General features: G+C 46.4%; 2 protein-coding genes across 4 annotated transcripts in view; both read left to right on the top strand.

Annotated features, from left to right (window-relative positions):
- Nucleotides 1-3,542, top strand: part of LOC134428729 (ATP-binding cassette sub-family A member 9-like) — a 31,715-nt gene extending 28,173 nt beyond the window's left edge. For both annotated transcript variants that reach the window (XM_063175635.1, XM_063175636.1), the window contains exons 35-39: nucleotides 1,231-1,350; nucleotides 2,214-2,354; nucleotides 2,919-2,998; nucleotides 3,091-3,146; nucleotides 3,250-3,542. In XM_063175635.1, coding sequence (XP_063031705.1) covers nucleotides 1,231-1,350; nucleotides 2,214-2,354; nucleotides 2,919-2,998; nucleotides 3,091-3,146; nucleotides 3,250-3,339 — 487 coding nt within the window. In that variant the 3' untranslated portion in view covers nucleotides 3,340-3,542. The remainder of the gene's footprint in view (nucleotides 1-1,230; nucleotides 1,351-2,213; nucleotides 2,355-2,918; nucleotides 2,999-3,090; nucleotides 3,147-3,249) is intronic.
- A 1,430-nt stretch (nucleotides 3,543-4,972) lies between these two features.
- ABCA9 (ATP binding cassette subfamily A member 9) overlaps nucleotides 4,973-13,570 on the top strand; it is a 31,802-nt gene continuing 23,204 nt past the window's right edge. For both annotated transcript variants that reach the window (XM_063175553.1, XM_063175554.1), the window contains exons 1-10: nucleotides 4,973-5,483; nucleotides 7,492-7,601; nucleotides 8,006-8,222; nucleotides 9,156-9,314; nucleotides 9,570-9,670; nucleotides 9,892-10,118; nucleotides 10,993-11,131; nucleotides 11,496-11,681; nucleotides 12,618-12,765; nucleotides 13,228-13,399. In XM_063175553.1, coding sequence (XP_063031623.1) covers nucleotides 7,500-7,601; nucleotides 8,006-8,222; nucleotides 9,156-9,314; nucleotides 9,570-9,670; nucleotides 9,892-10,118; nucleotides 10,993-11,131; nucleotides 11,496-11,681; nucleotides 12,618-12,765; nucleotides 13,228-13,399 — 1,451 coding nt within the window. In that variant the 5' untranslated portion in view covers nucleotides 4,973-5,483; nucleotides 7,492-7,499. The remainder of the gene's footprint in view (nucleotides 5,484-7,491; nucleotides 7,602-8,005; nucleotides 8,223-9,155; nucleotides 9,315-9,569; nucleotides 9,671-9,891; nucleotides 10,119-10,992; nucleotides 11,132-11,495; nucleotides 11,682-12,617; nucleotides 12,766-13,227; nucleotides 13,400-13,570) is intronic.

Raw genomic sequence — 13,570 nt, 5'->3', positions numbered from 1 at the left:
CCCATCATTGCAGGAACTCTTGGGCAGGCAGAGGGGACACTGGAGATCTGTCTTTTCCCTTTTTCCCAATGCCCAGGGGATAGGGGGAGCTTGCTGAGCTCCTCACTCAGCTGGCAGCAAACCCTGTAACATAATGGTCATTAATAAACCCAAAAAATTACTCCATCATGGTCACTATTACACCTCAGAAAATGACCCCATAATGGTCATTAATACACCCCAAAAGATGACCCCAAATGGTCATTAATACACCCCAAAAAATGACCCCATAATCGTCATTAATACATCCCAAAAAATTTCAGTAGGCACCAGCTGAACCCATGCATTTGGTACAGAAGCCCAAATTTCTGTTTTCTTCAGAGCAAGGGAAGAATTTGAAGGAAGTTCTCCTTTGAGGCATTCAGGGCTGGTGTTTGCTTCAGCTTTTCATCAGTGCAACAAATTTGGAGGGATGCTGACATGACAAATTACAACATAGCAGCGGCATCCAAGTCATCTTTAAATGAGAAAACTGAAGTCTTTTAAATAGTTCTCTGCTTTTTAATATCTTTAAAAAGTTGTTTCTATGGAGGGAGACATAGACCAGTGTTGGAGCCCTGGATGCTGAGAATTTTAAACTTTCTGTGCTGAAGGGCACAGACCCACAAGAAAATATTGCAATTGGCCTGAGGCTGTGGAGAAGCTTCCAAAATTGATTGATAACCCTGGGATTATGGGTGTAGAGTTTGATTGGAAGTTTGTAATATCACAGGGTGGAAAACTTAGAGTTTGGGGTTTTAGAATAGTAATATACATAGAGCAAGATGGAGGTTTTAGGGTGGAAGCTGCTCCTTCTTCTTCACCTTCTTCTCCTTCTTCTTCACCTTTTTCTTCCTTCTTCTCCATGGGTTTGGGTGGTTTTGCGTAATTGGACAGAAAAGCCTGCATTGCAGACTTCGAGTGATCAGTTTTGGGTTAAAAGTGAAAATAATTTAGGTGTCATTCCTTAATTGGATAGTTTGGCTTCAAAAGACCTTGTATAGAAAGATAGTTAGCTGTTGTGTATCCTGTTAGTAGAATGCTGTAGAACTGATGACTTTTAATATAGACAAGAAATAACAAACATCTAAACCTGAACGTTGAATACCGCCTCTAGCGCTTCAATCCCCACCTTGGCAGAGGCAGAAAGAGAAGCCAGGAGATTTTCCTGTGGCCGTTGCCAGGAAGTGACTGTGGTCCCTGTGTTGGCAGGAGGATGCTGGAGGCCTCCATGAGGAGCAGGGAGCGGGCAGCCATCCTGTGCACGCAGTCCCTGCCCGAGGCGGCGGCGATCTGCGACCGCGTGGCCGTCCTGGCGTGCGGCCGGCTCCGGTGGGCACGGCACCTGGGCTGGGCTTGGGGCTAGATTGGGTTGGTTTGAGGGTAGTCTGGGGTTGAGGGTCGTTTGGGTGTCGTTCAGCTTTGTTTGGGGTTAGTTTGGGGTTAATTTGGGTTAGTTTGGCTTCATTGGGGGTTGGGTTATGTTTGGGTTAGTTTGGCTTTAGTCTGGGTTGGTTTGGGGTTAATCTGGGGTTGGGGGTCGTTTGGGGGTCGTTCGGCTTTGTTTGGGGTTAGTTTGGGGTTAATTTGGGTTAGTTTGGCTTCATTGGGGGTTGGGTTTATGTTTGGGTTAGTTTGGCTTTAGTCTGGGTTGGTTTGGGGTTAATCTGGGGTTGGGGTTCATTTGGGGTTAGAGTGGGGTTATGTTGGGGTTTGGTTGGGGTTAGTTAGGTTTAGTTTGGCTTCATTGGGGGTTAGGGTTACATTTGGGTTAGTTTGGGTTGTTTGGGGTTAGTTTGGGGTTAATCTGGGGGTTGGGGTTTGTTTGGGGTTCGTTTGGATTACTTTGGGGTAAGGTTGGGGTTCGTTTAGCTTCGTTGGGGGTTGGGGTTATGTTTGGATGTAGTTTGGGGTTAGTTGGGGTTAGTTTGGCTTAGCTTGGGGTTAGTTGGGGGTTGGGGTTATTTTGGGATTATTTTGGGGTTAGCTGGGGTTGGTTTGGTTTTTTCAGTTCCTGATCTAATGGCAAATACTGGTTAGGATGCTCCCACGTGTGTCACAATCAGTTTTGTGGGAGGTAGCATGGCATGAAGAGCTGATGAATAAGAGGATGCACAGCCACTCCTCAGCTCCCTCAAGCCATGGATTTATTTGCTGGTTGTGGTGGTCTGAGCCGTGTTTCCCCTCCTCTGCAGGTACATCGGTTCCCTTGAGGATCTCAAAAGGAAGTTTGGCACCAGTTACCACCTAGAACTCAAGATGACAGATGCGGGGCAGAGCGATGCTCTGCACACCGAAATCCTGAACCTCTTCCCCCAGGCAGCTCGGCAGGAAAGGTCAGTGCCCATGGGCTGCCCACAGCCTGCATTTGGGTTGGGATGCTCTCTTCCTCCTGCTGACCTTGCTCAGTGATTCACCTGGAGCGCAGTTATCCTACAAACCCTCCAAACTGCACTGTGACCATGCTCACAGGGGCTCTTGGGTGAGGGAAGAGACGAGAATGTTGACTCCATGTTTCAGAAGGCTGATTTATTATTTTATGGTATATATTATATTAAAACTATACTAAAAGAATAGAAGAAAAGGTTCTCATCAGAAGGCTGGCTAAGCTGAGAATAGAATCAGAAAGAATGATAACAAAGCTTCTGTCTCGGACAGAGAGTCCGAGCCAGCTGACTGTGATTGGCCATTAATTACAAACAAACCAACATGGACAAATCACAGATTCACCCGTTGCATTCCACAGCAGCAGATAATCATTGTTCACATTTTGTTCCTGAGGCTTCTCAGCTTCTCAGGAGGAAAAATCCTAAGGAAAGGATTTTTCATTAAAATATATCTGCAACATTGCACTGCTGAGTCACAAGATGAATAATTCATTTTTTTCATTACTTTTTCAGGACTTCATCCATGCTCACCTACAAGATTCCAGTGGCAGACGCACTACCTCTGTCCAGGTCTTTCTCCCACCTAGAAGCAGGTAAAAGGAAACAATCAGTAAAATAAGGAAATCACTTTCAAATGGTTTCTGTGGATTTGGGTTTTAAGGATGCTTTCTCCATCCCTCCGCAGCCAAACGGAATTTCAAGCTTGAGGAGTACAGCTTGTCACTGAACACTTTGCACCAGGTAGGCTTGTGCAGGAGCTCCAGGTTGGGAAAGGAAGAAATAAGCTGTGACCAGCACAAATACAGCCAGTCCATGGCAATGACGGGGTGCTTTCCCATTGCAGGTGTTTGTAGACCTCACCAGGGATGCAGAGGAGCACGACCTGGAGGTGGCCTCCAACGGGGCTGTGGAGCAGAGACCCCTTCAGCCCTGATTCCTGGAGCCACAGTGGGAAATACTCCATGCATTTCATCAGTGTGACTGAATTTTATCAGTGAAATCACTGCTAGCTGTGGTCAGCTGCAGCCCCAGCACTCGGTGACCCACGTCACAGCACACACAGCCCTGCAGGTGTTCTGCCTCACAGAGAAAAGAGAGATATTATTTTAATAAATAAAGCCTTTACCCTTTGACATATCTCATCTGTGCCCCTGCTCAGGGTGGCTCATGGGGTTTGAATTCCTGAAGCTGTGAGGGACACTGGGCTGGGATGGGGGCTCAGCCCCTGGGGAGAACCAGGAGCAAACCCTGGGGAGGCTCCGACACCTCACTCATCCATAGCAGGAGGACACCAGGTCTCTGCCTTGTCAGACCTGAGAATCCTCACCCTCTGCCCGGTGGGATGTGGCCAGCACAGCTAGCCTGATTCCTGGGAGAGAGAGGGACCAAATTTTGACCCAGAAAGCTGCTCTTGCTGTGAGTTCAGCTGCTCTTGCTGTGAGTTCAGCTGCTCTTGCTGTGAGTTCCAGCTCAGGCCAACTCATCCCCCCCACTGGGGCCAGGGACAGAGGAAAGGACTGAGCAGTGGCTGGATAAATGTAATGAAAACTGGCAGCTCTTTTATCATCATCTATAAAGGCCAGTTATTAATTAGAGTCAAAATAAGGGTGTGCTTTGACCCAAAATAGAGCTGAAGAGGGACAGCAGGCTGAGCCTTGCTTTGGTCATTGGGAAGAGAGGGTGGGTGCCTGGGAGGGATGGGGCAACTGATGGGGAGCTGGGGGCAAGCCCCATCACCCTGACCCTGTCTGAGCAGGTCAGCATCTCCTCTTGGATTATCTGCCTGCTAGGGCTAGAGTTAAAAAGTAAATTAAAAATGAAACAACACAAAACAACAACAACAAAAAAACCCAAACAAAAAAACCCCCAAACACAAAACAAAACAAAAAACAAACAAACAAACAAAAAAACTAAACGAAACAGGAACTCCCTGCATCCAGGGATGCACTGCAGGCAGGGATGTCTGTCTGGGCACTGCAGGTACCAGCAGGTGGCTGCCCTGGCTCACGGATGGGCTGCTCCTGCCAGGAGCAGTGCCCAGAGCAGCCACCCACACGCCGGGGTTCTGTTTTCCACCTGGATCTCCCAACATCGGGGCTCTGCCAAGGTGGTGGGCAGGGAGGAGACTGAGATTCACTGCCTGGCACCTGGCAGCTCCCCCTCTTCAGGTTAGGGTTGTTGGTTTTCCTTTGGGAAGGAGGGGAGGAGAAGGTTTGGACACCCAGGAGATGTTCTGGGGACAGGTTTAACTCCATCCCGTGCCCTGACTTACTGCACCTCAGCTCTCTGTCTCGCTCTGACACATCTGAATGGGATTTAAACCTTAGGGGTGTTTTTTTTTCCTGCTAGGCAGAGCAGGAGGAAGCAAATCCAGCTGCTCCACTTTTCCTGTCCCAGCTGCTCAGGCTCCCTCCCAGCCCTGGTGCCTCAGCCCAAGGATGCTGCTTTGGGCAGCCACGCTCCAGAGCCTGGGCTGAAACCAAACCCATCCCCTTTAGGAGTGCGGGCTTAGTCAGGAGACGTTTATTTCAGCGTTTCCAAGATGTTTTTTAGCTGGAAGAGCTGCAGCCATGCAGGAGGCAGCACTTCTCTGCTGCTCCTGCTCTGTGGCTGATGGCACGGGAAGAGTTTGCCACCTTTTGTCCTCCCCTGGCTGTGCTGTGACATCTCTGTTGACTTCAGCCCCCCTTGCTGCACTGAGAAACACTGCAGAGCTTGCTAGAGAAAGGATTTCTGTGTGGTTTGTTGTGGGGCTGGTTTTTCTTCTCCTGGCCACCACTCAAGAATGTCCCGAGTTAACTTCTCGGACGAGGCGCTCCAGCGCCCCAACAGCGATGTGCTCTGTTTGCTTCTTCTGACACAAATAAAGCTGGAGCCCGGCCAGGGAGGAAGGACAAGGAAGCCAGGGGAACGAAAGAACCCATGATGTGAGGAATGTCTTTTGCAGGAGTGCCTGAGGGGGGGAAAAACGGGAAAAGAGAGCTGGGAGTTTTTGGGAGAGCCAGTCAAGCCCAGGGAGGCTCAGCACCTCTGCTCCTCAGGACAGGCTCTGGAGTCCTCTCAAACCTTCCTGCTGAGGTAAGGCTGAAGCATTCTTCCTAAACCGAAATAGCAAATGTTATTTTGAAGGTATGGAACCCCCCAGTAAATAATAATGCTGTTAATGACCCTGGATGAGGGTACAATGGGTTGGTGAGGGACGGGGCATCTTTCTAATAGGTTGGGTCAAGCTTAGGGGTGTTTAAAGGCAACAGAGTCTTTTAAACCTTGCTTTGAGATTAAATAACACACAAATGGAGCTCAGCTTGTGGCAGAGATTTATTTCCAGTGTTTCTCAGCACTACAAGGAGGCAGCAGCTCCAGCTCAGTATTTTAAGTGATCCAGGACATACGAGGAGCAGGTTTCTTTCCCTACCTTCAGTGTAAGCTAAAGTTTGGATTTAAAAGTTCTGTCCATCTTATGCCTCTAAAAAAATCCTCCTAAAATACCACCGGAGCAAGGAAATCAGTTGTGCCACATTTCCCCCGGCTGCCCAAACCCTGCAGCAGCACGGGGTCAGTGGGCACTGAGGGGTGACCTCACAGGGGACATGGGGCATGTCCAGGATGAGCTCCTGGTGTGCCACTCTCCACCCCAGGATCTCCTGGGACTGTCAGCCCGCTGAGGTTACTCCATGGGACCCTTAGATCCACCTGGCAAGGGGCTTTAGCTGTGAAACAAACCTCATGGCAGAGGTGGAGATGTGCAGGTGACACACACAACCTCCTGATCCTCATTTCTGTGGGGTGAAAAAGCAACCAAGTAATAGCAAGTTTAAACCCACAGTTTATTCAAGGAAGTCTAGAGGTTATTACACACTAAATTCAAATTTTTATACACCTGGGTTTAGTGAGACCATCAGTGAGGAAAAACTGTTTTGCCCATTTGTTGCAGCTGCTTTTCCAGCATTTCAGTGCCTGCTGTCTCATCACACCAAGATTCAGCCCCTGAGGGCTGAATAGAAATATCTGGAGGAAGATAAAGTCTGTTTTGCCTGTCAGCACCAGGAGGCATTGTCCCCCAGGGGAACAAGACAACGTCAATCTTCCTTCCCTATGACAGGAAGGCTTGAAGGGATTAGATCTGTAACGGCTCCGATTTTTCTACCTGAGAGTCACTTAGGGAAGATCAGGATTTTGTTGAAAAGCAGATTTTTAGCTCCAGATGTGACAGCAGAGCAGTTTGGCCATGTGAACAGAGCTCTTTTACATGGAGCCACTGAATCCTTTTGCTCATTAAAGGTCCTCATGGATATTTTATGGATGGTTAAAAGCACACGTCTCATCTGCAAAAATCTGACAGGCAGCTTTGTGCTTTACTTCTTTCAGTTCCCACATTAACCAGGCAAAATAATCCTTGTTTTGCTTGGACCGTGTCATTTTGAGGATTCTGCCCTGTCTGTTGGAGTAACACCTCAGTGCATGCTTGTGGCCACTCGGTTTTATCTCATTTCTCATTAATTACCTGCCAGTGACATCTCTCCCACACACTTCCAAGAATTTGCTCTCTATTAGCTCCGAGGTCCCTTCAGCAGATGCTGTTTTACACAAGAGCTCAGCTCACATCACAGCCAGGAGTTGCTCAACACTTCTTGGTGCTGAGCCTAAAGCACATTAAAATTGCAAGCAAAAGGATTTTAGGTATTTTAATTGACTACATTGTTGTTGTTTCTTGGATATGGAGCCCACCCAAGATTATTAGGTCATGTAATGTGATAGTCCCTTTATATTTCATCAATAAATGATGAACTCCTCCCAGACTCCCCATGCTGAAGCATGGAAGCCTGAAATTCTGATTTCTATCAGCGTTTGCTGCTGAGCTGTGAGGGTTGGAGTGTGTTGAGGGTGATGAGGTCTCTTGGACCCTGTGCTGCGGGGGTGGTTGTGCTCAGCACACAACATCTGAGTTTCTTCAGCTCATTCTTGCTGTAAAAAGGGAGAAAAAGCTTCACTGCACATCTGCAAGGACTGTGCAAATAAAACCAGTTGCTGCTGGTTTGGCTTTTGTTGTATTTGAAAGCAATTTTCAAAAAGAATTTGTTTCTAGGTTCAAAGATGAAGACAGTCCAGAGGAATATAAGTGTATTCCAGCAAACTAAAATTCTCTTGTGGAAAAATGTCCTGATCAAGTGGAGGATGAAGACGCAGAGCTTTCAGGTAAGAAAAAATTAAATATAAAACCAAAATAGTAGCTAAATACTGAGAGTGGCCAATCCCTGCATGTCCCTAGACACCAGCTTCTTTGGGTAAAATTAGAACCTAAAGTACTTTTGAGAAGCCTGACTGGTAATGAACACTTGGAGACTTGAATTATTTTTTTTTAATGGTGATATTTATGTCTGATTTGTGACAAATGAGGGCACAGATGGGTTCTTGGAGCAGGTGATGGGCACAATGCAGAGAATCTCTCCATCCTCACCTGAGAAATGGGTGTGAGCAAGTCCCTCTTATTTACATTTTAATCCCGCAACGACTGAATTCCTCCCGCTCCCATTTTAATCCCACAAAGAACCTGCTTCTATCCTGCCATGACGTTCTCCTCCCCGCTCTCCCTGGCGCAGGAGTGGATCCTGTCCCTGCTCTTCCTGCCCCTGGTGTTCATCGTGTCCGGGTTTGTGTTCATGACGCAAAGCCGGCACCCCGAGGTGCCCGCCGAGCACCTGGGCTACCTGGACGACCCTGCCTTCAATGCCACCGGGGCCACCGTCACCTTCACCCCCGTCACTGCCACCACCAGGCACATCATGAGCAAAGTGGCCTCCAGCTCTGTCATGACGGGTGGGTTTTGCTTTTTAAACATTGGATTTTGTCGTTGTTGGAGCTGTTGTGCGTGCGCTGTGTTGTGGCGGTTCTTCAGCGTCTTTGGTCAGCAGGTGGTTTAAAATTCATCCTAAATCCTCCATTTTCACAAATATTTCTTCTCTAGGATCTAAACTACCTGTGAGGCCAGTGTGCCTTTCTGAAGTGGAAAGCTCTTCCTTACCTAATATTCCATAATACTTTTAAAACACATTAAAAACCATTCTTTTGAGGTGCATTTCTTCTCAACTGGTAAAGTCTCAGGAGATGGTTTTAAATTGATCCTAAATCCTCCATTTTCACAAATATTTCTTCTCTAGGATCTAAACTACCTGTGAGGCCAGTGTGCCTTTCTGAACTGGAAAGCTCTGCCTTACCTAATATTCCGTAATACTTTTAAAACACATTAACAACATTCTTTTGAGGTGCATTTCTTCTCAACAGGTAAATTCTGAAGTATTTAGAGCTGCCTCCATGGCCAGAGAGTGTGGATGCCATGGGACAGAGAGAGAGAAACGGCAAACAGCAGCTTGTGAGAAGTTTTAGGGAGCTGGAAAGATGTGATAACTTGTTGACTATAAACAATTTGCACGTGGTGGTTTTCTACTTTATTTTTCTGTTCCTCTAAAGGACAGTGTGTGAGAAAGAGGTTTATGTTGGTTAGCCAATAGAATAGAACCTATCGTACCACTCTATAAAAACCGCGCGGTTCTTTTGAATAAAGCCTTTTTTGCCTTTTCTACAATCCTGCCTCTCACCTGTTCCTGCCCCGACCCTGGCACAAGAGTGACAAGTGAGAACTGGAAAAGGAGGAGTTGCAGGGCTGAGAAAGCAGAACATTCCCTCAACGCCTCTGGACACAATTCCAGACTCACAAAATCTCACGGCAGTATTTTTTCTGGCACTCCACAGGTATAAAACTAGTGGAAGTGGATGATGAGAGAGCCATGGAGAAAGCCTGGATTTCAAACAGGGAAACTATAGGAGTTGTATTTAAGGACAACTTCTCCTACCACCTCAGGTTTCCTACCACCCATGTGATTCTTCCTAATGAAGTCATTGGAGACGTAGGTAATACAAAATGAGAATTTCAGGGTGTGGAATGAGAGTGCCTGGTGTGGACAGGGTGGGAATAATCCACATTTGTTAAGTGATGGAATGAATTGTGGTTTGGGTTTTTTTTGGTTTGAATTTGGGTGGTTTGGGTTTTTTTTTCTTGTTACTGTCCATTTGAAGATCTTCCCATAGTGCCAGTGTGTTCTTGTCATTACATTTAATAATGAAAATTAATCACTTTTCATTAGTGTGATGCCCTTTGCCTTGCAGACGCCTGCTATAACTTCTCCTTGAAGAGCTGTGAGAGCCCAAGGTACTGGTACAAAGGCTTCCTGTCCCTGCAGTCCAGCATTGATGCTGCCATTATAGAGGTAAATCCAATTTAGGAACTGATGGAGACATCCTTTTATTTTAAATATAATATAGGAAAGGCAAACTCTGCTGCGGGAATAGCAAGGGATGGCTTTGTCAGAAAATAAAGCTGCTTTTAAAACTTAATCCAGGGAGGATGAAGCAGAATATTCCTTGTATAAATGCATCCCACTGCAGGAAATAAGCAAAACACTGATCTGTTGACCTTGCATTCCTTTAGATGGTGACAAATCATTCTGTTTGGGAAGAAATGGAATCCATTGCTGGTGCCAGAATGAAGTCCCAGAGCATCATGTTCTCCATCAGCCTGGAGTATGGCTACTTCATGGTCATTATCGTGATGTGCTTCTTGCCCTTCATGTATTTCTTATCAAGGAATGTCACACGAGAAAAGAAGCAGCTCAAAGAACTGATGAAGACCATGGGCCTGCAGGACATTTCATTTTGGTGAGCTCTTTTTTAACTGGAACACATTTGCCAAAAATCAGCCTGTTCCTGGGCACTTGTGGTGTTTTCTGAGTCCCCAGGATGAAGGAGGAATTGAGAATCTGACTCCATGTTCTTAGAAGGCTAATTTATTATTTTATGTACTTGTATTATATTAAAGAAATATATACTAAAACTATGCTAAAGAATAGAGAAAGGATACAGACAGAAGGTTACAAAGAATGATAATGAAAACTCGTGACTCTCTCCAGAGTCCCGACACAGCCTGACCGCGATTGGTCATTAAATAAAAACAATTCACATGAAACCGATGAAACAATCACCTGTTGGATAAACTATCTCCAAGCACATTCCAAAGTAGCAAACACAGGAGAAGCAAAGAGTTAATATTATTTTCCTTTTCTCTGAGGCTTCTTGCCTTCTCAGGAGAAGAAATCCTGGTGAAGGGATTTTTCAGAAAATATGACAGTGACAGGCACTTGAGATGCCAATTAATGAGTTTAACAGGTTTATAACTTTACTCCAGCACTCTGTGAGACTGATTCCTGGTAGAGACAAGGAAACACCATTGTGCAAATACTTCAATCAGTCAAGGAAAAACATACTTGCATTGATTGAAAATTTACGTCAAATGTTAATTGATGCAACCGATCAGTGCATTTGTTCAGTTTCTCATCCAGATGTTGAGCATGGCAGTGGTGTCTTCTGCTGTCTGGGGCATTTTCTCCTAAGCTGGATCACCTGAGGACGTGAAAAAGAAACAATTGCCATGGGGAATAATCAATATTTCAATTTAAACACTTCTGACGTGCTGATAAGCTGTAAGCAGAGGCATTGATGACCCCCAGGGCTGATGGCACCTGTCCCTCCCCAGGCTGTCTTGGAGTTTGCTGTACTCCCTTTATGTGCTGATCTTCTCCTGCCTGCTGACGGCCCTGGTGCTGCGCCACCGCTTCTTCGCCAGCAGCTTCCCTGCAGTCTTACTCCTCTTCTTCCTCTATGGCCTGGCGTGTGTAAGTCCGGCTTTAAAGCCAGATTTCCTCCCCACGTGATTTATTACCCTGTTGATGAGCCTGAGCATTGCTCCAGAGCCTTTTGCACAAGGCTCAGGAGCTTTGTGGGCCACGCTGGCTGGAACATCTGAGTGGTTTTCTAGGCCAGCAGAAGAGATTTGGTTTGCAGCCTGAAGGGCTGACAGGCTCTTGTTTGGCTACAAAAGGCATGGTTTGAAACTCAGATCAACCCACTAAGAAGGGTTTTAGTGGGTTTTATTACACAGACTCAGCTCAGCAGAGCTCTGGTGCCCGGCAGGTGGAAGTGCTGCTGTTTGGAATATTTATTTCTTTCAGTGGTTGAAGGAAAGCCCTGTCCTTACAGGTCCACCTGGTTTTCATGCTCTGCTCCCTCTTAAGGACCTCCAAGCTTGCCAGCTCCACAGGCTTCCTCATCATCTTCATCTTCGGGTTCCTGAGCCTGGCAGTGCTGATAGAAGAAGTCCCCAATCCCCTGAAGTGGTTCCTTGGTCTCATGTGTCCTTTTGCTTTCAACACCGGCATTGTCAAGGTAGGGGGGCACCACCGCTGCAGCTGAACCTTCCTTCCTTCCCCTGCTGGTGGAGAAAGGTGCAGGAATTCCTGCCCTTAGCTCAAAAATCCAGCTGGAAACCACCCAGGCATTTTTCCCTTCCTCTGCACATCCCCCAGGTGAGCTGAGCTGTGCTGGCCAGCACCGAGGGGCTCCAACACCCCCATCCCATTCCCCCGCTTCAAAAACAGCTGAATGCAGAGACAAGCAGGGCCCTTGGTGCAAAACATCTGCTGTTGTGCATGTCTGCAGCTTCCACATGGCCCCGTCCTGCACACAGCAGCCCCATTATCCTCGGGAACATCAGGGACAGCAGCCTTGGCTGCCCAGCCCTTCCCCTGCTCCTTCCTGGCAGCAGGGACGGTGCAAATGCAGCTCTGGATGGATTCCTGCTGCTGCTGCCCTTCCTCCATCCCCACCCTGCAGAAATCCATTTCCCACTTCTCCATTAGTCAGAGCTGCACAGCTCTTGCTAGCTCTGGTAATCTAATATTTGATTTCTTGATATATATTTTTTAGAAATCTGCCTGGGAGAGGAGATTTCTGCAGCAGCAGAAAAAGGGACTGACTTCGTTAATTTGCCTTATGGTTAAATCAATCATTATGTAAATTATAACACTTTTGTCGTGACTCTATCACATCAAGAGTGTCCATATCAGGTTTTTTTTAATTGATCTCCTCTAAAACTCTGATATTTTCTTCTGTTTCTGGATTGTTATGAAAAATTCTGGATAAAAGCATGAAGATCTCTGCATGGAGTTAATTCATTCCACCTCCCCTTTAGAGAGAAAATAAAAACAGTTGGTCAGTACTGCAGATGATTTCTGGGTCAAGAAACAGAGTTGCATCCATAGTTTGGTAACATCTGCATATTTTTCCAGCCTGAAATTTATTCTTCTTCCTCTTTTATTTCAGATTTTTGATTTAGAGAAATATGGAATAGGTTTCTCTTTTTCCAACCTTATGGAGGAAGCATACTTTTTATTTTCAACCTACATACTGCTGGTGTTTGACTCAGTCTTGTACATGCTGCTGGCTCTGTATTTCGACAAAATTCTGCCAGGTGGGAATGATTTATTTCTATTTACATGGATTGCATGGGCTATATCAAGGAAATGATGGGCTGCTCTTTTCTTGGACTCAACCAAAATAAGGTTTGGGCTAAAAGAAATTTATGGTGTCATGGAGTGATTTTTCTGTTTCTGGCACATGCCAGATTCAGAGAATCAATAACAACAAAATATTTAACATTTTAAATGTAATATTTTTTCTTTCCAATTATGAGATTATAGTGTAATAATGTGTAGGACAATACTTCAATTCATTACAAAACCACTGAATTCATGACGTAATTCCCTTGAGCCACCCTTCTTGTCTCCTCTACTTCTGCTCCAAACCTGGCAGGGGGTTGACTGGAAAAAAGCACCAATTTTGTGCTATTTGAAGCTCCTTAAAGTTTAGCCTAGCATGGTGTCCTGGCTGTGCCTTTGGCTGATGTCAGGCCATCTTTCTGCTTTCCTGGCAGGCAAATATGGGATCCCAGCCCCTCCTTTGTTCTTCCTGAAGGCCGCGTACTGGATGAAGAGCAGGAGAGGCTCCAGCAGGGACGTGCCCAGAGCCACAGCAAACCCTGAGGAGCTCCTGGGGGACGATGTGGAGCCTGTGTCCCCCGAATTCCTGGGCAAAGAGGCCATCAGGTTCAGAGAGAAGGGCTTGCTTGTGTCTGCTTTAGCGCTCCCTGCTCCTTCCATCAGCTTGGGTTGGACTTTTCGAGGCTGTTTCCATGTTCGTGGGGCTCTTGCAAAACATTTTGTTTCACAGAGAAAAATTAGAGATAAAAAGACAATTCAGACTGGTCTCTAAAGGTG

Source organism: Melospiza melodia, chromosome 24 (genome assembly GCF_035770615.1).
Source record: "Melospiza melodia melodia isolate bMelMel2 chromosome 24, bMelMel2.pri, whole genome shotgun sequence".
NCBI classification, from domain to species: domain Eukaryota; kingdom Metazoa; phylum Chordata; class Aves; order Passeriformes; family Passerellidae; genus Melospiza; species Melospiza melodia.
The sequence above is the reverse complement of the archived record's forward strand: the minus strand, read 5'-3'. Positions and strand labels throughout refer to the sequence as shown.